General features: G+C 35.3%; 1 protein-coding gene across 4 annotated transcripts; it reads right to left on the bottom strand.

Moving 5' to 3' along the window:
• Nucleotides 1-923: 923 nt before the first annotated feature.
• On the bottom strand, nt 924-26,605 carry mei-41 (ATR serine/threonine kinase meiotic 41). Of its 4 annotated transcripts, XM_088272327.1 has the most exons (31): nt 26,346-26,605; nt 25,770-25,895; nt 24,113-25,670; nt 22,872-23,441; nt 21,664-22,047; nt 20,017-21,109; nt 19,357-19,562; nt 18,630-18,766; nt 18,451-18,549; nt 17,822-18,006; nt 17,623-17,741; nt 16,022-16,125; nt 15,435-15,625; nt 14,533-14,672; nt 13,585-13,746; nt 12,814-13,058; nt 11,993-12,146; nt 11,553-11,663; nt 10,766-10,923; nt 10,544-10,673; nt 9,352-9,521; nt 7,626-7,788; nt 6,827-7,066; nt 6,571-6,696; nt 5,773-5,884; nt 4,859-5,104; nt 3,720-3,876; nt 3,535-3,599; nt 2,542-2,725; nt 1,970-2,162; nt 924-1,222 (listed from the first exon to the last, which is right to left on the bottom strand). In XM_088272327.1, the coding sequence occupies exons 1-31, from the start codon at nt 26,489-26,491 to the stop codon at nt 1,094-1,096; spliced, it is 7,803 nt and encodes a 2,600-aa protein (XP_088128453.1). In that variant the 5' UTR covers nt 26,492-26,605; the 3' UTR covers nt 924-1,093. The 4 variants fall into 4 exon arrangements, with proteins under 4 accessions (XP_088128453.1, XP_088128454.1, XP_088128455.1 ...); XM_088272328.1 differs by lacking the exon at nt 22,872-23,441; XM_088272329.1 differs by lacking the exons at nt 924-1,222; nt 1,970-2,162; nt 2,542-2,725; nt 3,535-3,599; nt 3,720-3,876 and having other exon boundaries at nt 4,968-5,104; nt 5,773-5,894.
• Nucleotides 26,606-26,685: the final 80 nt, after the last annotated feature.

Here is a 26,685-nt window from a genome sequence, read left to right as displayed (position 1 = left end):
CAAAGATAAAACTATCGCGTGTTTATTGAACAATTAAACTTTTTATGTTATATTTACAAACACACATATACCTTAGTGATTTTTTTACGTAAATAATATACAAATGCAATCCATTTTTTATTAAATTGTAATTCTTTTGGATGAATTTTTATTGTTAAAACAAGACTTCTTTTTATAATCTGCATTTTTTGTATAATTCACAATATTCATTTGTACAACTGATGGACTTTTAAATAAGTAGATAATTCTTGCTAAATAATAATTAATCGATGGTACTGTGTAGATATACACTTAATAAAAATGTAGAATTCCATGTTTGTTTCATTTCACTCATTAGTACAAGTCATCAAACACTTCATTTTAGCTGCAATTATAATGTAGTCATAATCGTAAAAAATATATAAATTCCAAAGTATAAAATTATAAAATTTCAAAAAAAATTGTACTGGATACAATTCACCTTGTGTTCATACAAATACTACTAACACTTGAAAAACTAATCTGAAAAATTCCTAAAATGATCACATTTTTCAAAAAACTGTTTTTGAGCATAATTTTTTGTCAAAACATTATTGTAAATCTGATCATTTCCTAGATAAGTACTCTAGCTAAACTTGGAGAAATACGGGACGATCGACCCAGTAGAATCAGCTGTTCTTCAATGTTTGTTCTGGTTTTTAAAAAAAATACTATACAGATTCAATTTTGTGGTAGGTTGCCTAAAATCTTTGTTAAAAAAATATGGAATTATTCCAAAATGAATTTGAAAAATGAAAGGTAGAGAAAACCAACGAAGGGATGATATGATGAACAGTTAGAATTCCAAGAATAGATAGTAATGTTTCAGGCTATTCTTGAAATTCATCGAGATGGTGCATTTTTCACATTTAATCTATACAGGACAGGTAAAAAAGTTGAACATGCTTTGATAAAAAAGTATATAATATTGTTAAATATAAAAACAGTAAAATCAATGGTGTCATGGAAAGGGAGGATGAGTTAGTTACAGACTAGCCCTTCTTTTCCATAACATCACTGAAATATGTATACATATATATACCAAGTCAAAACACAAGATGTATGGAATAAGGAATCACAGGAAAGGGCCCCACCCGATGTACATCTGGCAGAGGTTGACTACACTCGTGGCTTCTAAGATCAGGTTGTTAGCCTGCCCTTCTGGTGATAAGGACAGAGAAAACTGTTTGCCCTTCGTCCTAACCTGAGAAAGAGAAACAAAAGGAATGTTGTAGTAAACCAATCAAAATTAAATATTCCAAAAAAATGAAATGTTATATGAAAGCGAAATTTGGCAATAACTTAATGATTACTTAAATTAACACATTTCGGATGAATATTTTTTACACCTGCGGACTGCAGGCGATGGGATTTGATAATTATGTACATATAGTAAGACCCGAACAAAGAGATTGGTGTACAATATTCATATAAAAATATTGGATAATTCCTTTTCTTCTGCCTTCGAAATGAGGCCGGCGCAGAAGGTAAAAGTACCCAACCCGTCCTTAAGCATCAATCGACCAAATGGATAGAAATAACCTTCCCATCCAAAGTGTGTTAATTAAATTACTTAAAAAATAAAATAAAAGAACTGAAAAAAGTGCCTTCACTAAAAATAACCTTTTCAATCACTGGAAGGATTTTTTGGAAAATTCTTTTTAGACATTATCACCTGGTCGTCTTCTAGATCTCCTTGTCTTGGTCTGACACTATACCATCCCTGGGTACCTTTGTGGAGGCATTCTAGCTCTCCTTTATTGACTGGTTTTTGGATTAACCACAATATTTTTATAGAGAGTACACAATTTCAATATCCCTGTACCTTTCCAATGAAGGGACAAGTGCTCGCAAAGAGACAATGATAAATAAATACAAGCTACGGTCCCCCTGAAAACCTGTCAAAAAAAACCTTTGCAAAAACACCTTAAAAATAAAAAGGTTGTCTCACCATTCCTTGCAAGCGTTGCTCTATGTGCGCGAGATGGTCCTTGGCAGACTGGTTGGTCCTCTCTGCGGAGGCGGTGTCGCGGGAGGCAGCGCGCTGCCACGCCACTAGCGGGTCGTACACAAAGGGCCGGATCACGGACATGAGCGTGGCCGTCTGCGCGCGCAAAACCCGCAATGTCACCTCGCAACATTTCCTGGAGAGAGCAAGGATTTTAATGTAATCATTTAACTTATCAATGGTCCCATGGCATGCTGCATGTTCTTGATGAGTCAGAAGGGAACCCTCAATACTATTCTTTCTTCTGTTAACCCTCCGTACCCAATGGTGCATAGGGCACTGTATCGTAGCAACGCAGTGTTATCTTGATCGTTAATTGCATTGCGTTAAGGCAAGGTGATCAGCCCTGCGCTTCTTGAACCAGTCCAGGGTGATATTAAATAAATATGAGAGCGAAAATCACCCATATTTATTTTGACCTCCCTGGGAATCAAACCCGGGACCTCCAGAACGGTAGCCAAGCATGCTGACCATTATACTGTGGAGGTATTATTACCCGCTGTATTATTGCATACCTGTAAGTTCCCTCACAGCCCAAAGGCCCCATGGCGTGCTGCATGTTTCTGGTGAGTCGGAAGGGAACTCTCTCGGGCCATTCGAAAGCCTCTCCCCGATTAAACAGGCAGTTAAAGTCCACGTGAACTGTGTCTCCATTGGTCGAGTCAAATAATATATTCTCACCATGGCGATCCCCTAACCCTGGAAACATCATGTTAATGGTTGAGTCCTGATTAAAAATCCCTTTCTCCTTATTCGAATCCAATAGAGGATTAACAACTGCATCAGAATAATACAGCATTGTTTTTATTGTAAATTACACAAAGGCAAAGTTCCATCGTAGAATTTAAAACCATTCTAGGAATACCTGTTAACTTGAATAGTTTGAGAAACCCTGGTCTTAATAAGTTTTTTTTTAGTACTTTCCCAACAAAACATAAATGACATTTAAGTAATCGTATTGTATTTTAGTACATTTAATCGTATTTTAGTACATTTGTTCAAAATAATTCTTACAAATGATAACCACGTTAACACATCCTCAACTGTCTGAGTCAAAGGAACATTTTTTTAAAGGTATAGTAAGTGGCACACCTCATAGTGCAAATTTATGCATATAATTTGTTCTAAGGTATGAAGTTGCAAAGTGCCTCTTATTTTTTTTCCAAGTTATGCTCATCCTCAAGTATCTACTTAAAGAATTTTAAGATTAGTTTGAACACTTGACAATTATGTTGATCTACCTGAACTCTAACATATGATAACCACCACAATGCTACAAATGTAGGCAAAAAATGCAAGATAATTACACCATAGATTTATATTATCCACTGACACTTCGTGATGGAATTGCATTTTTAATTTATTATTAGATTAAAACCAATATTTTTAGCTTTTCCACTTTTTTATTTGACCAGCGACCGGGTTTCGTCGTTACCGACATCATCAGACTGGTGATGACATAAAAAAAAAAAAAAAAAAAAAATAATTACACCAATAAGATATCTTACCAAGTATATATCCAACCATAGACATGACAGCTGTTGTCCTTATGTATGCAGATCTAGCTTGATACCTGTAATATAAAAGCAATATTTACATACTTATTTGAAGCTATTATTTCCAAAGATAAGTTATTTCAAGTGATATTTACAATAAAATTGAAATGATAGATTTTAAATCTTTTTGAGCGTACCACGCATGGGGGTCTGGGAATGTGTATCGGAACCAATCTCCGAATACAGGAGGATGCTTCGGCAACAGCTGTTCCTCGTAAACTTTTCTTTTCTTGGCAAGTGGATCTTTAAGGGCGCACATCAATTCTTTTAGTTCCCGAGCGGTCGTGTAGATTCCTTAAATAAAAAGAGAAAAGAGTTGATTTGATATGTATTTATATAACTATGCAACGAAAAAGAGTATTAAAAAAGTATATTAATAAATTAATACAATAATTAAAATCCATGCTATTCTTATTCATTTTTATTTCAAATTTAGATGTAAAGGATTTATTTGTTACGGCCAAAAAGGCTGCTAGTCTAGTTATGTTGCCGACATGAAGAATTGTCTACATTTCTATAAAAATAAATTGGGATGTCATCAGATGTGGCATCATTACTCATTCAAATTCCAGATTTCCTGTGATCTGTTTTGACAACAGTGCATATTCTCACCTGAATGGAGAACTATCCAAAATGCATACAAGGAAATTTTACAGGGGAGGCAATAAAACTTTCGAAAGTGTTAAGCACTTTCTGCATACTAAAATCAGTTGGATGATGAACACAATACACGAGTAAAAATGAAATTCACTTGTATGCGACTAAGGGCGCTTGTCCACTGTCCGGAATTTTACCGCCCGGCAGTCCGGTTTTGAAAAATGAGAGCGACTACCACAGTTTCGCGTGATTGAATTTACGCGCAACGTGTTCACGCACCGATCAAGAGTTCCGATCCGAAGAAAGATGGACAAAAGCACAAGCCAATCCAAGCCAATCATCGTTTTAAAACGCTAACTGACGTGCCGGATGGTAAAATTCCATGTAATTCCGTGTAGTGGACAAACGCTCTAAGTGCACTACCCGGAGTTTTACCGTCCGGCAGTCCGTTTTTGAAAAATGAAAGCGACTACGACAGTTTAGCGTGATCGAATTTACACATCATAGACAATTTGTAACATGGCTATAATTGAATGTATTGCGGGTAGATAAAGTGGGTAGAAAAGCTCAATTTTGTATTTTTTTATGCCAGCCATTGTATTATCGATTTTTCTGATTAAAAAATAAAACAAAAAGAAAACTCCTATTGTATTATTATAAAGTTGCACAATTTGTTTACCTTTTTCCTTGTAGAGGTTCATGAGGATGGGTCGGAACCCGAGGAGATCGGGAACCCACTGGATGATGCCGCACTCCTCGTTGAGCGGCAGCACGCTGTAGGTGCGGATGTGCAGCCCCCGCTGCCGACTCTCCGCATTGTCCTGCAGATACCGGTTCACCACTCCGTTGAACTCCATCAGACGGAAGTCCTTACGCAGATCGTCCTTTGGCTTCAGCATCATCATGTACTTTTTGCCGTCAGATCCTAAATACCGTAGCGGTGGTTTAGGAAAAGATTTAAGGAACTGTGCCTTTAGGAAAGAAGGTGCGAAAATACGTCACAATATTAAAGGTTAATTTTAAACAATCTTTTAACCTTTCCGTGCGTACTACCGCAACCTTGAGGCTATAAATTACCAGATCAGATAGCTTGTGGCCCCACATTTGGGGTCACACGCAATAATTTCTCAATTATTTCCAGATTTGGTCGGGATTCGGACTAATAACGCCATCTATTGATGATACAACACAATTAAATCATTTATCGGCTAGTTACATATTGATGTTTTAACAACTGAACAAACAATGTTTTAAAATGTCATTAATATCTTACTACTCGAAAGTTTAATAGGCACATTGACTAAACTCAGTTAAAAAAATCCCAGAAATTCACATTCTCATATCAATAACTTCTTAATCTCAGTTGAGATATAACAAAATACATTTTTTACAAAACATAATCTATACAATAATTTTATTAAAAAAATATATTTTTTAGTCTTATTAAGAAAATTACAAAAAAAATACACATCATGAGAAATATAAACGACTATCACATTTTCTTTTCTTACGATTACGGGTAGAATGATGTGGTAAAGGGACACGGAAAGAGCAACAGAAAATCAGGGTCTGCAATTATTCATAGAAACAAACCTTTTAATGTAATTTTTCTGGGTCTTTGTAGCGATGGGAATACGGTGACAGCATCTTCTATACCAGTTATATACACCAATGCAGGAAATGGATTGAAGTTGGAATCTTTTTCCTAGAAGAAACTAATTTAAGTTTGCATCGCTTCAAAACATAATACATAAATAAAATTATAATTTAACTGTAGAAATTATATTTGATTATTGTATTTTATGATTAAGAAATCATATTAAAAAAAAGGAAGTAAAAAGTAAACTAGATTTCATGGGCCAACTCATCAGATTCAACCAATAAACATAGAAGTATGTACATATCAATACACAGATAGAATGTAATTCTTACGACAAATCCTGAGGCAACGGGAACCATAGCCATAAGCCATAAGTAGTGAATGATTGGTTTGGCAAGTTGCTACCTCTTGCATCGATGCAAGCTTTAGCCCATTAAAAAAAAAAATCATGACGTAGTGCAGAGTTTCTGTCAAAATACTGGAATGTTGACTTTCAACAGCAAAAGACTGCGGAAATTAATGTGCACCTTGCTTTTGGGCACAAAATAGTTAAGTTATGTCAAATGGGTTAGTTTGGGCGGCCTATCATATCCAACAGATGCCAAGTGCAAAATAAATTCAAGAAAGATTTATTTTCAATTGGTCTGGGTATTTGCAATGTATTTTTCACATTTACCTTCCCTATCCTTACTCTCCTACTTGCAGACAAGCCTCTAATAGAGGCTTTGTGGGTATTCCTTTTTTTTTTTAAAACAAAAAATAATAATAATAATAACAATAAAAGTAATTACCTTTTGACCAGAGTTGAAGGGTAGAATAATTTTAACAAACTGCTCGTGGGGCATCATTATTTGACTGAAATTATCAGAGTTCAGAAGTGTGGGAAGAGATCTCACTAAAGTGCTCACGTGAGTTGCCTGAAACAATGGTGCCAGTTAGTACAAAAACATTTACTTTAAACCTTTTACAAATTGGGTTGAAAAAAGATGCATTACAATTCCTATAGCTGGTTCCGGTTGTAAAGTGAGCATAACTATGCCATTTTACCTGTACGTTATCTGCAATCGGCTTATTGCAGAGTTCGATCAACTTCTCCGCCAGTTGGTTGAAGTCGTAGATGAACTTGAGCATCGCAGGCTCCTTGAGGAGAGGATCGCTCAGTATTTCCTGACACCTTTTGATCCTCTGCGGGTAACTGGACTTGATGACGCACATCATCATCCATAATGAATGCTGCGGATACGCCAATATCAACTTGATGATTATCGACTTCAACTGCGCATAGACCTGAAATTATTCTAAAGGTAAAACCGAATTCAGCAAATGCGAAAAGAGTTAAGATTTCAATTTTCTATGAGCCAACTTTCGAAAATAATAAAAACAAAAAATATAATTCATGAGTAATTACGGAAAACAAATAAAAGCGAATGTCAAAAAAAATGCCCACAATAGAAGGGGAGAAGAAAAGATTGGGCTACTGTTTAGATAAAAACAAGCTTTCGTAAAAAATTATCTCTTAATTCTGTTCTTGTGTTTGTAGCAGTACGTGGAGCCACTCAGTAAATTCCTAATTTTGAGTGAATAAAACTATTGTTTTAAAAAAAACTTCACGCATTTACACACACATACATAAAATTATTCAATTTATCACTCCGTAGCGGGTAATGAATGGTCAATGTATTTCTCTAACGCACATACTTTTATGTTTTACTTTGAATAATTGAATTTTTCACCCTAAACAGATATTATAAAAAGAAACATATTTTTAATTTTTTTCAAAATAAAATTCATAAAATTAAGCCCTTCCTGAATCATTTATGATTGAATAGTTTGTAAGATGACTCACTTCTTTGATAGGATGACATATTCTGGAGATGATTTGTGAGAAAGCTGTGAGGAAGAGGTACCGGGGGAGACGTTCAGTGAACGTGTCTATGATGCTGCAGATCTGGGTTAGAGTCACCATAGAGGCACTTTTCGGTTCAGTAGACTGTACTTCAAAATCTAACCTGGAAAATAATCACAAATTATAAAGTGATAAACGCAACTCACAGATGCAATGGGCGCTCAATTAGTCAGATTTAATGTAACTAAAACTAACTAACTAACCATCACGCCGCTTCTCCGCAGGGGTAGGCAGAGAGAAGAGAGCGCCACACCACTCTGTCCTTGCAAACATTCTTCGCCTCTTCCACGTTCATGCATCTCCTCATACATACCCGCCGATTGTTACGACTCCTAACCTGACCACTTTCAAGTATTTGGCATACCTGATCGTGCCATGTTTTTCTCGGTCTTCCTCTGCTTCTTTTCCCACTAACATTCGCCTCATAAATTTATTTTACCGTTCTTTCCTCACTCATTCCTTCTACATGTCCAAACCATCTCAACACACCTTTCTTAATTTTATCTATAATGGTTATCTCAGCTTTGCATTCCTTCCTTATTTCACTATTCGCACATCTATCATATGTATGATGATCGATATAAACGATGTCGTTTTGTCGCACATTCTTCTGAGAGATCGCATTTTGACTGCATTCAGTCTACTTTCATCCTTCTTTTGCCAACTCCATGTTTCACTTCCATACATTAGAGTTGGAACCAGGACTCCGTTGTGCACTGCCAGTTTAGCTTCCGCTGATAGGTTTTTATTTGCTATAACTGATTTCAGTGCACCATTCACTTTGTTCCCAGCATTTCAGATTTAATGTAATGAAGCTAATTAATATTACACTCATACCTCGCTTTACGGCCTAGATACGTTCCACGAAAGTTGGTCGCAAAGCGAAAAGCCATATGAGAAATCAATTATTCTAATACAAATTCATACAAATTCAATGGGATCGGTTCCAAATTTGTTAAATAGTATGTAACATGGTTTATCATTCAGAATGAATTTTATCTTTTTATTTAATTTAAATAAAAAATACATAGATAACAAGCACACACATTTGTACATAAAATAATAACAGACTCCAAAAAACTAACAATAATCTATAAAAAAAATTTAAACAACTTCATGCTACATAAAATTTGTGTACGTGTATATAAAAATTATGTATCCATATAAAATATCTAATGACGAAGAAATGGTAACCTGCAGATCACTGTCGTCATAATTTTTCGCTGGTAAGGATGGGCCTGGCTTAAAAAAATGTCCAAGGAAATAGAAAAGAGTGTGCATCGAGATTGCGCTTACACAAGATTGGCAACATGTATATTTATCAATAAAAAAGTTTTTTTTGCTGTTATAGCGAAATGCCCTATAAAGAGCAGCCGTATAGCGAGGTATGGGTGTATTTTATTTTCAAACACCGTATGTGAAGCCAACTCTAAATTTAATAGTTGTGTCCTTGGGACGTTGAAGATTGAAGGGGGGGTAGAAACTGTTTCTTATTTTTATTTATTTATTACTATTTCCGTTTTTTATTACAATGGATTTTAAGAAATATTGGTATTTACTTATAAAAATGGATAGATTTTACCACAAACTGATTGCCGAATCAATTAAAGAAATTACTATTTTTCATTTGAGGTTTTTTTATAACCTAAAATTAAAATTAGTTTACCATATAGAAAGCATCCTGGGCATACTCTGGTATAGCTTCTTGTGGCCGTGTTGCAAGGCCCTTCCGTAACAGTCCAGGGCCCTGGCACGGGCAGCGCCCCCGGATGGCCCGTTCCTTTCCTCGGGACCCATCGCTGCACACACCCTCTCGTAATAGGATGCCAAACATACCTGGAAATGTCTCCTATTTTATTTATGTTTAAATGTAACACATATTCAGCCAGAATCAATCCCTCGGATATGTCGAACAATACAGGTATTTATTATCATTTTTTAATTTCGGTTGTTTTACTTTGCAAAAATTAAATCATAATATTGCTTGTATTCACAAAACCTGTAAAAATTTGTCTATACCAAAAAAGTGAATCCTCACCCCCTATAATTATTTTGATAATTATTATCCCTATCATTATTTTAAATCTATCACTAATTTACTTTAAAGCAAACTTAAATTGTAAGCAATTATAGAATTGACTTTTAATTTATCCATGTGAGATTTTTTAAAATTATTTCGTAAGGCTTGCCTAGTACACAAAAAGTATTTAGAAATTCATTTACTTATCCTGTATATTTTGAAATTTGATGTTGGATTTTTCACTAAAGGTGTGGCGGCAACACTGTACGACGCGTCACGCGCCAGGCCGAACAGGTCCAAACAGCGGACACGAACCAGGAGTTTCGGCTACCTTCGGTGTTCGTTCTTTCGACTAGATTTTAACTGTCGCTAATTCTATACTTTTTCTTAAACTCTTTATTTCCACATTTCACAAATAATATTTCATTGTTTCGTTTAAGTATTTCCATTCTCTATCATTTTAAGTTTGGTTAAGTTTGTATTTTGTATTAATGAAAGGTAAAAACTGTAAGTATGATCTTTTATTCTTTCTGTGCATTAAACATACCATTCACAACTTAAAAGGGTTGCTTTTTAAGATTTTAATATGTAGTACTTAAATATATTTTGAATTTCATTATTATTAATTCTGGGTGTTTTATATTATGGCCTGTTCATTTGGCTCACTGTTGTGCTTCTTTATATAGTAAGCATCTAGACTCCCAAGCCCTACTTAATACCTCGTTGTTACATACTACATATTCTACATATTCCGACCGATAAGCCCCCAGCGTACGCCTGTAGCACTACATCTTGACGTAGCCCAGCCCAGCCCAAAGAGTAAGTATTATTCCCTTACCAAACTTTTCTCCCATTGGCGATAAACTTCAACCGCTTCCTTGTAGTGTATAATATTTACATCCATGTCCACATTAGTGGTCTCATCATTGTAAAGGGCCTTTAGCAATTTGGCTTTTGCACACAACTTTCTAAAACATCATACGCAAGAACAAGTTAATCAGTTAGTAGGATAAACGGGGGTAATAAAGAGACATTCTTAAGATGATGAGGATGAAGTAACCTATTTGCAGGCGTGAGGATGGGGAAATGTTCTTCCAACCCTCTCTTGAGGGTGTAAAATGCAGGTTCCTGCTGTCCGCGCAACCAATATAACTTGGCCTTCTCTATAAAAAGTTCTTTGGGACTGTACTTTTCACCGTTTAGAATGTAAATGTACGCCTGGAAAAAGAGTTTTGAAAAATCATTACGTTGTAGTCGAAATGTGACAGTTGTTGGTTTTAACATACTTTAGACGGGAAAGGTATTTTTGCCCGTTCGGTCGATTGATGCTTCAGGACGAGAAGGGTGTTTTTACCTTCTCGCAAGCCTCATTTCAAAGCCAAAAATGAAGGAATAATCTATTAATATTATATATCAGTCCCTTTTTTAAGGTCTTAACTATATGTACATAATTATTAAATCTGTCGCCAGCAGTTCGCAAGTGTAAGAAATACTCATCTGAAATGTGTTAAGATGTGAGACCATCGCCTCCGCTCCGTTTGTACCAATCCCCCGCAATAAGCGTTCGCTAATAAATGGTCGACATAAGAGAAATTAATTATGCAATGCTAAAAATTTTGGTATTGTCTGGTGAGCACTGACAACAAGCTACCAGTGCAATATCTTAAATATAGTCCATTAAAAGAGTGAGAGTGCAGTTGATCACTTTACTCCTGTCTTGTATCAGGCAAATGCCTTATTTTATAATTTGTTATGCACATTTTGTCATTCTTTAAATCTCAAAGAAAAATCATAAATATCATATAACTTTAATATAAATTAATCACAAATCGATATTCAACACTCACCTGTTGGAATATGCAGGCCTTTCTAGCAAACTTGGCACTTTGTAGCCAAATCTTTCCAATGTGAGTATCCAACAGGGCGGCTGTTTGTGGATGTGAGGATTCCAACAGTTCCTATAATTGTATTGAGCTATAAAACAGGGGAAATGTAGCCAAAGCAATATGCAAAATGGAACTAAATCTATTCGTTTGAATTATTTCAAATCTATATTTTTACAAATTAACAATTGGCTCTAATTTATATATAATATATGAAATATTTTAATGCAATGTTGTGTAAATTTTTTAATGCAATCAGTTAATAACTTCAACAGATTGAAGATTTGAACAAAGAAACATTTATATATTTGTAAATATAGATAATAAGCAAATAAAATGGGTATTTTTATGATAAAATTAAGATACATAGGTTTAAGGGAAAACAGGAAAAGTTATTCAATAACCTTAGATTGCTCTAGCAAAATCCTCCTCAGTCTCAAAACTGGCTCTACAGTCCTCGCAGATGACTGCACCAACCTCACACGCAAGGCCCACTCTTCAATGAGCTCATCTATTATCTTGTTGCATGAAATATTACCATCATTCAAATCCTTGATCCTGAAAAAACAGAAATGTTCATGGTTCAGCCCAACTCTATAATACAGAGGCTTTTACTCGGGATATGTTTACTAGAGTAGAGGAGTGAGTTGTTTTAAACTAAACTGTACCTGGGAAGTGAATTTTATTTGCATTATTTTATTTTATACTCAAATTACTCTCGATGAAGTTGGTATTATGTATAGCTTTTAAGTTATAGGAAACTTTTAGACAAGAAGTGTCTCCCGCTCTCTACCAAAAGTATGTAAAATACGCTTTTAAGCGTATTTTACATACTTTCGTGTTAATGTTCGCCTCGGTGGTATAATGGTTAGCGTGTTTAGCTACTGTGCTGGAGGTCCCGGGCAGTGTTTCCATATATGTATACAGTTTTTAGGCTGCCGATTCAGATAACAGATTTTACTTGTTTAGTTTTATACAGATTTTTGGAATGGGACATAGTTTGTGACAAACTGAAGAATGAAAAATATATATGGATTAGAGCATGATTAACATTTGATAATAAGTAGGTGAGTATTTGTTTTATATTGGGGTACGAGTGTTTTTATGAGTTTTTTTTTAACAATAAATAACAACTTAGTAGACTCAAAAAATCAGTGTTTAATTTAACATTTAATACATATATTAAAATGGAGTTCTACAAATTAAATGCCAAATCTATAAATACCTATAGATTGCCTTCTCGCAGTGCTCTATCTCTGCAAGCATGTGCAGGCCGAGGGCGCAGTTGTACGCGTGCGTGTACCCCCTGCGCAGCCCCCCCACCGAGGTGCTGCAGGCCCCGTCCCCCAGGCGGCGCAGCAGGGCTCCGCGCGCGGCCCCCAGCTGCGCCTCCAGGGGGGCCCGCAATCCCGCCCGCAGCGCCAGCAGGCAGTGCCCCACGCGGACACCCCACCGCTCATCGCTGGACACCTGGGAATCATATTTCTCACCTTTTTACTTTACCTGTCTTGAAGCGATAACAAGGACAATACGAGAGTGCAAAGGGTGAGTGCTTGTGATATCTTGACACATTGTTATCGGGCGGTTTTTTCATCAACCCCGACCCTAATACTCGGACAGTCTGCTGCCCGACCCTCAGTATACTAATCACAATGTACAATGTTTTTTAGCATCTCTAGCGCTCTACCAAAAGTAAGCAAATAGAATGCTGGTAAGCGTCTCCTGCTCTCTGGCAAAAGTACGTAAAAGACGCTTTTAGGCGTTTCTCGCAAACAATGTGTTAAGACGATAAACAAATAATAGCGAGATGTTTAAAATATTTTAACAAAACATAAGGCATAAAAAAAGGAAATAATGTTATTGTCACAAAATAATGTAAATATTGTATGTTCATATTTTAAATATTAATTCAAATAATGTTATTGTCACAAAATAATGTACATATTGTATGTTCATATTTGACTAACTTCAGTTTAATTTTTTTTATTATGCTTACATTTGGCTGCTCCACGAGTTTCTCTAGGTCATCAAACATGGCGAGCCTCCAAAATGGCTCAGCTGCCAGAGCTCCTTCTCCCCAACTATTACCGTTGGCACCTTGTAAAAGGCGCAAGGCGGTATAAGGCTGATCCAATCCTAAATAAACTTCTACCATTCCCTGAAATCAAACCAAAATAAAAAAATATAAAAAAATTACAAACATTATTACTTAAAATTTGTTTTTTGTTTTGATGATGTGTTTACAATAGTTAGCTGGAAAAAGACATCTTGACCTATAAATCCCAAACAAAAAACTCGTTGTAGTATAGAATTTTGTATACATTAAAAGTTGCATACCTCAATTTGAAATTGATAAGAACAAAGTGTTAAAATTTTTAAGTAAATTTTGTTTCGTCATTGATATTTTTATTTTTATTTTTTTATTTTTTTTATTTATTTATTTTATTTTCATAATACATAGATACATTCAATATACATATTCATTTCATATATACATTTATTATACGTATTACGGCTCTTTAGGCATGGCCTGTGTTGAGCCGAATACTAACATGGTAATACAAAATTTATATTTTTGTTTTTAAAATTTTTTTAATCATATTTTTTTTTTAATTATTAGATTATAAACATAACATACAGGAGATACAAAAATAATTTATAGTTTAAGGTTTTTCAATGTGATAATTAATGTTTTTCAATGGTTTTTCAATGTGTAATATTGCAAAAGAAGCTATGTAAAGAGTGCTTAACTTTAACTAACAGAGTGCAAATATAAATTTATATTTTATTTGTTAAATGAGACATCTTCAAATTATTTTGTACTGTTGCGAAATTGTATTGGTATAGCACCATTTGCAATATCCATAGACATGTTTATCGCTCATCCTATCTTAGTTGTTGTTTATTAGACATACATATTTAGAACAAAATTCAATAAATCAACCTGAAGCCTTTCGTCATCTATGTCTCCATGTTGAGCACATTTCTCATAGCAGGTGGCGGCATCTTGCAACTGCCCAGTCACTTTGTGTGCTAAGATCAGCTCTGAAAGTGAAGGTTCACTTTGCTTCATTCTCATAATTCCTGTGAAGAAAAAAACTCATTAGAATACCTAATAAAAATAATATCCTTCTATAAAAAAATATTTATTAAGAAAATAATTATTTGAACCTCCATTTGAAGCTTGGGCAAACAATGATTAGGTGCTATGTTTGGTGATTGGTTTTTTATGGAGTTGAATCATGAACCCTCAAGATCAGCACTATGAACCAGTTAGAGGCATTCGAAATGTGGTTGCATTGTAGAATGCTACACATTTCATGGTCTGATATGGTCAGGAACGCAAATGTGCTCCAAAGAAGAAAAGATTTGCTGACTGATATCAGTCAGCAAATCAGTCAGAAGATACGATCGAGGGAATAAACGCCAGAGGATGCCCACGCCGCGAATACCTAAGCGACTAATACGAAGACATGGGCTGCTCGACGTATGAGGAGCTGAAGAGGACTTCCGAAAATAGGCAAGAACGGCGAAAGAGATGTCATCTGTTGCTACAGACCAATCCGCAGGAATGAGACCAGAGAGAGATTGATATCACCAGACCAGACCAAATAAGGCCAGAAGGTGTCCTATCTTGGGCATGTTCTCAACTAATCATAGAAGGCAAAACAGGTCGACGAGGTATGGGCAGAAGGCAGATCTCCTGGCTCCGGATATACGAGATTGGATGGATAACAGAACAGTCGAGGCGGTGTTTAGAGCTGTCCACGCCAGGGGTACATACTTTCAAGTGATGGTCGACATCGCGGGGGATCTGACAAGATGCATGAAGTAAAGAATATTTACCGGCAACGCAATCCGGTTCATCAAGAACGACGTATATCTCGGCTAGGAAGCCGAGTTGTTCCTGCAAGCGCTCCGGTGATCCTTCCACATACATTTCAAGATACTGTAAGGCTCTTTCCAATTCTCCACATAGAAAGTTCCCCTTGGCTATCGTCAGCTTGCAGAATCCTTCAAGGAACTTCTTGATCTTGCTAATCAGAAAGCACAATGCAAAATTGATCAATGTTTGACATGGAACATAAGTAAGTACTGTTCACATTATAAATAAAGTTATTTCTCGGTATTCTCATGTTTCTAGAATAGGTCACAAATAGCAAAACTGTTCTCTCAGCTAGAGTTACCCTTCTACAAACATGGGATTATGGAAAGTCATGAGTAGAAAATAACATTACTAAACCCCTGTTTAAACATTGAAAAAATATTGAAAGATTATACCATCTATAAATATTTAAACTATGAATAATAAGAGATAAATGTGTGTAAATTTGAATGATATGCCAACGCAAAACAAATCAAACATTCTACTTAATGTCTGTTAGTTGAAAATAATCACAACATAGTTTCTTGCTGGAAATAGTGTTACTCACACATAGTTTTTATCTGTGAAGACATTTTTCTTGGCGTGAGTCCATTCCAGAAGCCAACGGTTGAAGAAGTCCAGAAGAACAAACACCATCTTTCTACATTTTAACTAAAATATATAAAATAATAATAAGTATTAAAGAAGAGTAAAACTTCATTTGGCATATTGCGAGTGATACTATGCATAATACACATCAAATTGGTGTATTGGTATATTTTTTCTTCTGTGATCTCTACCCGCATTCAGACGGTGCATAGGGCACTGCATTAGATCAATGCGCAATGTAATGACAGGCGCCGTGGCGTAGTTGGGTAGACTTCTTCTTCTTCTTTTTCCATGTTCGCTCCCTAGGTGGAGCATATGGCCAACACGAGTCGTCTCCAAGTCACTCTGTCACGCGCCATCTCCTTGGCTTCCTCCCAGGTCAGTCCGGCGTCTCGAAGTTCCGCTGAGTATAGTCGGTGAATGGTCGTCAGCGGCCTTCCGGGGCGCCGGAATCCTCGGGGTTGGAAGAAGAGACATGAGGGGTTGATGCCCTCAGGTGGCATTCTAAGGACATGTCCCAACCATGTCCACCTTCTTCTCTTCAGGACTTCCAGTATGAGGGGCTGTTGAGTTCTTCTCCTCACATCGTCATTCCTGACGAAGTCATACCACTTTATACCCAGTATTCGCCTCAGGCATCTATTTTCAAAACTTGCTAGTTTCTTGCTTTGAGCTTTGGTGAGGTGCCACGACTCACATCCGTACAGCAACACTGTTAGGATGCAGGCGTTAAAGAGACGACACTTGGTTTTTGTCGAGTAAAGCAGTGAGTCCCAGACATTGCGCATTTTATTGAATATAGCTCCTGCCATTCCGAGCCGTACATTCAGTTCCTTCTGGACACTACCATCCTCCACCATGAGTGTTCCAAGGTATCTGAAGGTGTCGACTCTAACGAGCGCTCGTCCCTCACAAGTAAGATGTTGATCTCGGTCCGGACAGGCTGAGTTGCACATGACATTGGTCTTTTTGGCGTTCACTCTTAGGCCTAACCGAGCGGAGTTTATTTGGAGGGAGTCAAGTTGGGTAGACACTCGACCGCAAAACTGGTGTCGCGGGTTCGATTCCCGCCTGTATTTTTCACATTTACCTTCCCTATCCTTACTATCCTACCTGCAGATAAGCATCTAAAATAGACGCTTTGCGGGTTATTCCTTTTATTTAAAAAAAAAAAAAATAATGTTGCTAATTACACTTAGACAAATTGCTCAGTCCTGCGATTCATTGATATGGGAGTGGAATATATTTGATGGAATACAGATGACACAAGTGAAGGAGCTCAGGTTGAAGAACATTCCCGCTAAAAGAGAAAAGGAATCGGGGAGTAAGAAAAATGACAATAGATGCAATGGCTAGGCCATGCCCGTGATCTTACTAGCTTATGTAACTTAGAGACTGCTTAATTGAACTAGTCCCTTAAGGTCATTGGTGTTAGCTGATCTAACCAAATAAGGATGTCAATTTGGTTAAGATTTATGAACACTGATAGAATGTGTATTATAAATGGTATCAATCATACTGGAGCAAATGCATTCCTCGTTTGGAATAAGGTGTACATACTTGAGTGCCCTCCTCTAAAACCAATGGTGTAATTGCAGGGTACAGGTTTAACATCATAGACGTTCTATACTTGGGTATGTCTGCTACATGCACAGCCTCATTACTGAAAGATTCCGGACCTAAAAATAAAGAAAAACGCTGTCATAAAACACATTTACATATTGAATTTCAGAATACATTATTTCAAGTCTTAACTCACCAATAACGGCCAACATCTCGTCCTTGAGAAAAGAGTCATCATTATTGGAAATGATTGTGTGAAGGATGACATAAGGAAGGAACAGTACGAGAGTGCGGAGGTCTCTTTTCAGACTCGGTTGAACCATTCTTAGGACATCTTGAGTTGCCTTCATGTCTATGAGTGGAATTAATTGACTTGCCCAGCTGAAAAAAAAACCATTGCAATATCCTGGTGTGGGTAGGACTGCCTTTTCAGAATCTCCCAATGGTTCTCGGTAGCATACTAACTTGACTGTGGAATAATAGTAGAAATCTTATAAGTTTGTGCAGATTTTCTCTTATTTTTACGATGTGTTTGTGTTCACATATTACATCTCGAAAGATTATTGCGCTGTATCAGTGAAAAGGTGTGGGGAATATCTCTCAGGATGAACAGCTATGATACTGAACTATGCGTTATTTAGGGACTTAAAAATACATTCAAACTATATACTGTTCTATAGTGAAATGTTCTATACCTTTCACATACGTTTGACGCATTTGTACATATTTTCCATTGTTCTAATTGTTCTATCACCTTTTTCCAGACTTCTCTCTCTCTTACACACATACCTTTTAATATTATGATAGAATAATAACATCACTTACTTGAAGGCCCATTCGTTAAATGTCGAAGCTTTGTTTGTTCCATACACTCGGTGAATTCGATTTGGACGTTTAGGATTCAACGGAAATGCTAAATTATACCTGTAATATTTATTAAAAATCATTATCAAAATTATGATGGAATTAATTATCTAACAAAAATAAATAAATAATATTCAAACCTGGATGAGAGTAGAGGAACCATTATTTGATGCATATGATCAGGGAAACTGTTCCATAACTCTTTATTTTCACCACGGGGGGAAATATCAAAAGCCTTTAGTATTTCTTGAATGGCTAATGCGTAGGAATCCATATTCTGGAATATGAAAACCAAATTTTTATAAGTGAATAACTGACAAATGGCTTGATTACGAGAGGCCAGAATCTAGTTAGCACCAGGTACTAATAGTCCGATTGTAACTTAATATTTTGATATCTAAAACCAACAGCAATCGAATACTCGGCTCCCGACTCGCAAGGCCAGCTTTTAACAAACTCTGCTAGTGTGTATCATGAAACTCTCAGAAGAATGAGCCTTGCTTCCGCAACAAGGCGCAGGTTCTGCAGTGAGGATGGCTAGACATGCTTACATATTCTATGTGAGTATGACAAATTGTGTCACAAATGGTACATTCTTGAGAGATACCTAGTTAGTGTTCTCGAGTGCGGTGAAGCGAGTTGAAAAGATGAAAGTAAAATGAGTGACATCTGGTTAGAGTTGAGATTCGCGAGTGTGGTGAAGCAAGTTGAAAAGATCAAAGTAAACCGAGTGATACCTGGTTAGAGTTTAGATTCTCGAATGAGATAAAGCAAGTTGAAAAGATGAAAGCAAAATGAGTAACACCTTGCACAAGGAAGTTGAAAAGATAAAAGTAAAATGAATGCTAGCAAATGTTAAAACCGAACCTTAGTATCCTTCTCGCATTGGAAGGCTCTAGTAAGCTCGGTGAGGGCCAGCTTAATGAAACCGGTATCACGGACGCTGAAGGCGAAGGTTCCCGCCCTCGCCAGGTTAGTTTGGTGACGCGGCAGCAGGGAAGGCTCCAGGGCCCCCATTTCTCCCAGACAGCGCCCGCTCCACTCGCTGATACTGCTGTCCTTGTCTCTGCAACCTGGCGATTTTATTTTATTGATTCAATATACACACAGTAACTGTCCAAAAGTGTCGAGGTCATAGCATTCTGTTAACTTGCATGAAGTGTTCCATTTCTGACAAGATTATTGCTAAGAGTTTTTTTTACTCTGCTTTATTTGATATATGTATGTATTACACTGGGCTGGTATCTGACTACAGGACTGATTGGTCTTGTCAATTATAATAATTTACAAATGGGGCATTTAAAAACATAATTTGTTAATATTTAAAACATGTTTAATATATTACTTTATAAATAAAAAGTCACCTTACTTTAAAGTTCATTATATAAACAATAAATGATTGTGAAAATCAAGGGGGGTTTTTTTATGGTTGTTGTTTATGAAATAATTATAAATTATAATCTTTTTTATTAGTGGAAAACTATAACATTATTGATTGAAAAACAAATTGAAAAAAATGTAACAAACCTGCATTTAATATGTCAATCAATTCGACGACGGTAGGATTTATATCTTTGTTTCCAAATATTGCATCACTAATTTCACCTTGGCTGTCCTTTATCAAATTGGTCAAGAATTTCAATGCGTATACTCTTATTTCTGACGCATCTTGATTTAGATACTTCAAATACCACTTTAATTTGTCTATAAAGTTTTGGGGCTGGATTCTTGTCACATGTTTGGTGACAATCTTCAGAACCTTGGGACTAACATTACTACCTTCCAAGAAAAATAAATCTGGGATGTGAGAGCACAATAGATTTTCATTGCTCACAATGAGGTACTCGAAAATCTCGTTTATTTCTTTAACAGCATGCTGCAGCAAAGGTACGAGCGAAACAAAAATTGTGGTTAAAAGAGGACCCAGTACGACTGTATCGATGTTGTGGATGAATGCGTTCCAAGCTACGGCATTCAATTTAGGGAATTCTTCCATTAAAGTCAAAGCACTTCTCAAAATTGCCAGGATTTTAAATCTCAGCGGTGTCATGTGACGCGCTCCCATCAGATTTAAAATATCGGGAAAGCTTTCTAGTGCTTTCCTTTTGACTGATATCGAGCCCTTTGCATTGACGAGCTTAGTGTCGAAGCAAGCCAAAACGCCGAGAAACCTCGGTTGGATAAAGTCAGCTACTTGAATAAGAGGTAAATTTACATCACAAGCTACTGGAGAATATTCCGGATCGATACTAGCTAACCACCGACAAGCTTTGAGAACTTTTTCTGGGCCACAACAATACTGAAGAAGAAACTCGGTTAAAACAACTCTAAAATGCTTCTTGATTAATTCTTCAATGCCGGTTCCTGTTACTTCTTCGATATATTGGAAGCATTTTTCAGCAATGTCTTCGGATTCATAAATGTAAATGTGCGGATAGATGTGCGGGAACCTTTTACTTATAAATTCACCAGGAGTGCAGTGAATAAGTGACGCCATCTCAGTTATTATAGGCTTCAGTTTAACCGTCTTCATTATGATTGGGATAAGGTATGGTAATGCGTGATGTGTGTCCTTTGATACAAAGTCTCTATATCCGACATAGCCAAATACTTTCACCACCTGCAATTTAATTAAATTTTTTAAATATTGCTTTAGGAAATAACTGTCTATAAAATGACTTATAAAAACATTTATGAATGGTCATGTTTACAAAATACATACATAGGTACCCATTAACAAAAAATTTATAAATTAAAATATTCATCCAAATATGTATTTAGATAGGGAAATGAGTTTATGTGAAGTAAGTGTTAAGTAATTTTCCTAACAGATCTGCAGTAATTACACTTCAAGAACAAACATTATGTTTAATTAGGATATATGATTGCATAGATAGGTCCTCGGGATTCGCGTTTCACACATAAAATTACAGCACTCATGTAAAAAGTCCGCGGGGACGGCAAACTGTGAACTTCTGTTTATAAAATTCTAATGAAATTAGGAAAATTTAACACCAGATTTGTGATCAACTTCCTCAAATTAATTAGAAGACTACAAACTTAAAACTATGCAAATCATGTTGGCCCGTATAATATTAAAAGTAGTATTCTTTATTAGATTTAAGTTTTATACTGACATTGCTTTCTTTATTGGTAGTTAATTGAATTACAAACCTTTTGTATGGATGATGAGCACCCTTGGCCGAGTAAGAAATTATGAGCTGCGTGTTCCATCATCACTCGGCAAAAATCCTTTTTATACCTGAAGTAAACTTTGTTCGGTGTTGTATGTTGAGCTTCGCAAATATCTCTAATATACAGAGCTGCTTTCGGTCCATACACACAATTAGAATACATCAAGAAACAAATTAACAACTTGGTACTTGGCAGAACTACATCGGGAGAACTCGTCAGCCCAAACTGTCGGATGCACTCTAAACAAAGTTCTTGTTGTCTCGTGTTATTTGTCTCCAAACTTTTTTTGGATGCACTGAGTATGAGCTGTATCACCGATGACAGAATGGATTTTTTAATCGAATTATCCAAAGAATTGTCTTGCTAAAAATAAAGAAAAATGGTTTCAAATCAATTCAGGATTCAGTTACTCAAATGCTATTACAATTTTTATCATATCGCTCACTGAACGTCATAAATAAAAAAACTTGATTTTTCAGGAGAACATTTTTGAAGTATAAAAATATAATACGATGTATAAAAAATAAATATCAAGCCACTTATTGAACTTTTTACTGTGCAACAGATCTTTTTAGGTAAAACCTAAAGGTTTTTTCTCCATTTGAAAAATATTTCTCCTTTTCTTCAAAATGCGAAAGCAATACTTTCTGCCCTGTAGCGGGTAAATATTAAGTTAAAAATATGCCTCTTTTGCTGGGAAATAGTACATTTTCTGGGCATTATGAAAACATGCACAACTGAAAATTGTCGATTTTATGGTATCGAAACATAGTCTTACACAAAATTATCTTGAAGCATTTAAAATAAAAAAATTGCAGATCTAGAGATGGTGTTATTGAAAACGCATCCACACTGCAAAACGGCTTAAAATACGTATCCACATCCAAAATAGCTAATCCACATCCAAAAAGACTACAAAGGATGACAAAATGTTTCGCTGGATTCAAAAATAAATATAAGACAACCTTAACACAGCCATTGAGTTTTGAATGTGCACTTTGTTTTGTGCCATTTATACATCTCCAGTGAAATACCAACAATAAAAAATTGTTTTGGTAATTATTAAAATACTTTCTTAAAACAGTAACCGCATGCCCCTGATAAAACCTCCACCACACAGAAATTCTTTGAATGAAATTAAATTGAAAAAAATGGGACACTAGAGAAAAAAATCTGATAAAACATACCAAAACACTTGTAGTTAGTGGCTTTAAAATATCCACTAAATCATCCAAAGACGCCTTTCCCAACAGAGCGTCTATTGAAGATGTATCTAAAATGGAATGTCTGGCAAAAGTGATTATCAATTTTCCTAAATCGGAGTTTGAAATCCCAATATACAACTTCATATTTAAAAACTCGTTGAACATCTTCTTGATACGAATCACTTTATCATTTGAATAAAACAAATCTGTTTTTCGTTCCAATACAAAAGTTTTCTTCTGAATAGATTTACACTTGATGCTATTTTCATTTGAAGTTAAAATATCCATGTGGAAACAGTGTTTACATATGACATTTATATTCATCCCGTAGATGGAAGTTAACTTGAACCCAATGTTTACTTTGTAATCTGTTGTTGAATGTGTTATAATATAATGTTTCGATAAGATGCACACGACAATTGGAAGAACTTGGATAAGTTCATATAGAATTTCCGTGTTCTTAGAGTAGAGTGCCGGGTGAAGATAGTTTGCTATCAATAGATCCGGAGTTAGAATATTATTTAATAAGAGTAACGGAGAACATTTGATGATCTGAAACCAATAAATAATTAACATAGTAGGATAAATAGGGGAGTTGATGCATAAGCTTTAACTATGGGGTTTTGTCTAAATGCTTTTGTTAATTGAGATAACACATGCACACTAGTTTATGGACTGGTTCTATTTTTTTTCTTCTTCAAATAATTCAATGTAATCACAATTTCAAGTCTTTATTTACAATTTTCATTCATGTTCAAAACATGTTACTTTACCCTACATATCATATCATATTAATTGTCTGCCGTCGTAGTGTAATGGTTAGCCCGTTTAGTTACCATGTACGGTAGCTAAACCTACCGTTCTGGAGGCCCCGGATTTGATTCCCAGGGGTGGTTAAAATAAATAATAGTGATTTTTTACTATATTTATTTAATATTACCCTGGGATGGTGCTTGAAGCGCAGGATTTATCACCTTGCTTTTATATAAGTAACAATCGAGATAATACTGCATCAATATGATGCAGAGGCATAGTTTATCTAACTAAATAAAAATGTTGAAATTGAAGAGTGATAAATGTTACAATTTAACTTGCAAATTTAGAATAAGTATTTGAGTATAAATCGGAAGAATAATAAGCTTTTAAAATAACAATGATATAATTTCAATATTACAATCAAATAGAAAAAAGAATGAGCCCTATAATGATAAAAGAAATCTTACCTCCGATTGAATATAAACATTTTGTAAATCAATTTCATTGCCAAGAAATGTTGATATCGCTTGCATCCATTTACTTGAATACATATGTTCATTCAAACACAAATTCTGTGCGAGTAATGCCTTGAAAAAACTGAATTGATGGTGTATTGTATTTTTCCCAAAATCTAAATTTGATGGCAATCTGATTGACCTATTTTGGTCGCCATTTATTTTTGAATAAATCGGCAAACTCACTATTTGAAGTATCAATTCAACATCTGCAATGTTCATCTCATTCGAAAGGAAAAGTAGTTTGGTTAAAATGTCGGTGATGACATTCAATTCGTGCATCGGTTGCGTACTTTTCTGTAGATTAACTTCTATTACTTTCTTTAATTCTGTTACTATTTGGCTAACTATTTCAGCCGAGAATAAATTCAACCTAATGTTACTTAAAGTCTTGCGCTCGGTTTCATTAAGGACACCCTGTAGAAATTGTTTTCGCTGTTGAAACCAATTTAAAAAAAATACTTTGAAATTAGACAAAATATTTAATAAGTTAAGAGCCCTGTTCAATTGAGCACTTAAAACAAAGATATTGACATATTCTTTGCCGGCAGATTGCAAGGTCACAAGTAGCATTGAAAACATTTCTTGTAATGTGGTACTGATCTCGTGCACGTTTACAGATTTTGCTTCCTCGTGCAACATGCAATACTTCTTTGCGTCAGATAATAATTTGCTGCAGAAAAATGTCGGGACTACTTTCACAAAATTTTCAAATGTGTTTGCGTCTAATGATGCAATTTCTTCTTCGGAGATTAATTTTTCAAGTAGTTGTTTGGAGCTTTCTTTCAATTCCAAAGAAAAAATATTTCCTCGTTTGACATCACAATCCTTTTCTTCAAGTTCTAGTATAAATTTACAAACATTTAATAGTACTGTTTTCTTATAATCCGATATATTCTCTCCGTGATAGTAAACTATACCAAATAACTGGGACAATTGTCCATTTAAACTATGTATATGTTTCAAGCTTTGTATCGGTTCCTTTTCTGATAATAGTCCCATAGTGCAAACAAGCTTTTCGATGATAGTGAAAAATTGGTCCAAATATTTAGAGTTGGAATTCAGACCAAATTCGGTTATTGTTTTAGAAAAAAATTCAATTGCACAGTTTTTAAGTCGCATGTCTAAATTCATCAAAATATAAAGTACGTCTTCCAGAACATTCTTCTTATTGATTGTGAACAAATGAAAATCATGGGCCGAGAGTGCAGTCTGACACAAAATGTCTAACAAATAGGCTATGACGTCCTGGCAAGCATCCATGTCTTTAATCTCCACAGGCATTGGACTGAGGTCTAATACGGAGAACGGTATATCTAATTCGTCAGGAATAAATCTGTCAAGGACCAATGTGTCCGGTGTGTTATTTCCCGAATTTGATTTGTAAAATTTGATCATCAAACGCAAACAGGTAACATATTCCCCGATAATTTCATTTAAAAACGGTGCGGCATTCGTGTTCAAAATGGATATAATTTTCAACTGTGTTGAAACACTGAGTTTGTGAATTCTGCAAAAAGAGAAAAAAATATCAACAATATTCAAATAAAAAAATCACAATGTGCATTATGATACGTACTATATAAATGTGTTTATATATAAATCTTACCTGGATAGTTTTTTGACTGATAAAATACAAAATAATCGTCCCAAGAGCCATTTATTAAAAGCAAAACATTGTTTTTTAACATTTTCTGGAGCGGATGCTCTTTGTACTAGAAAATCAGAGAATTCCCTGAAAAACAAAGAGTACATATATTTAAACACAAATATTTAATAATTCTTAAACCAAATAACATTGGGACAATTTCAAACGAAATATTTTGACAGACCTCCAAATTTCCCAGCCAACACTATTGTAGCCAGGTTAATAATCCGACTATACTATTGTGTAATAATTTATAAAAAGTAAAGATTATTATCGTTTTATACCATACTTCTAACCATTGATTACTGTGAAAAGTTATCAGTTTTCAAGTATTTTTACTTTGCCTTGCGAAGTAAACTAATAAAAACAAAAAATATGAATTGGTAGAATGAAAACATTATAAAAATATTTTAATAAGCCGGCGGCTTCAGAGAGATATTTCTTTTATTATTTTAGTTTTGTTAATAAAACAAAGACGCCGCAAATTACTCCAATATGTAAACTAACAATTATCATGTAAGAAATAACAGTAATTACCTTTTGATATTTAGAATATAAGTCATTAGGGTTTCAAGTCCGTCCGCCGCCTGCTCCAGGTTTTTGAATAATACTATAGTTGAAGAATTAAACGTTTGCCAAACGTCTAACGGTCCGACTTGACCGTCAGTATCTGGGCAATCCATTTTTATTGCATTAACAAATCACTGAACGAGATTTTCAAAAACATTACGACTTTTATTCTCAACATGCCTCCTAGACGTCAAAACAAAATCAGATTTGTCGCAGATTTTACTCACTTTGACAGATAAAGAAATAAACATTATTTGTCAAATCCCGCCATTTTTAGTATTGCAATATATGAACAAATATAATATTA

The sequence above is a fragment of the Brachycentrus maculatus genome, unplaced genomic scaffold, assembly GCF_059751285.1.
Source record: "Brachycentrus maculatus isolate JH-2025_06_01 unplaced genomic scaffold, ASM5975128v1 h1tg000494l, whole genome shotgun sequence".
Lineage (NCBI taxonomy): Eukaryota > Metazoa > Arthropoda > Insecta > Trichoptera > Brachycentridae > Brachycentrus > Brachycentrus maculatus.
The sequence above is the reverse complement of the archived record's forward strand: the minus strand, read 5'-3'. Positions and strand labels throughout refer to the sequence as shown.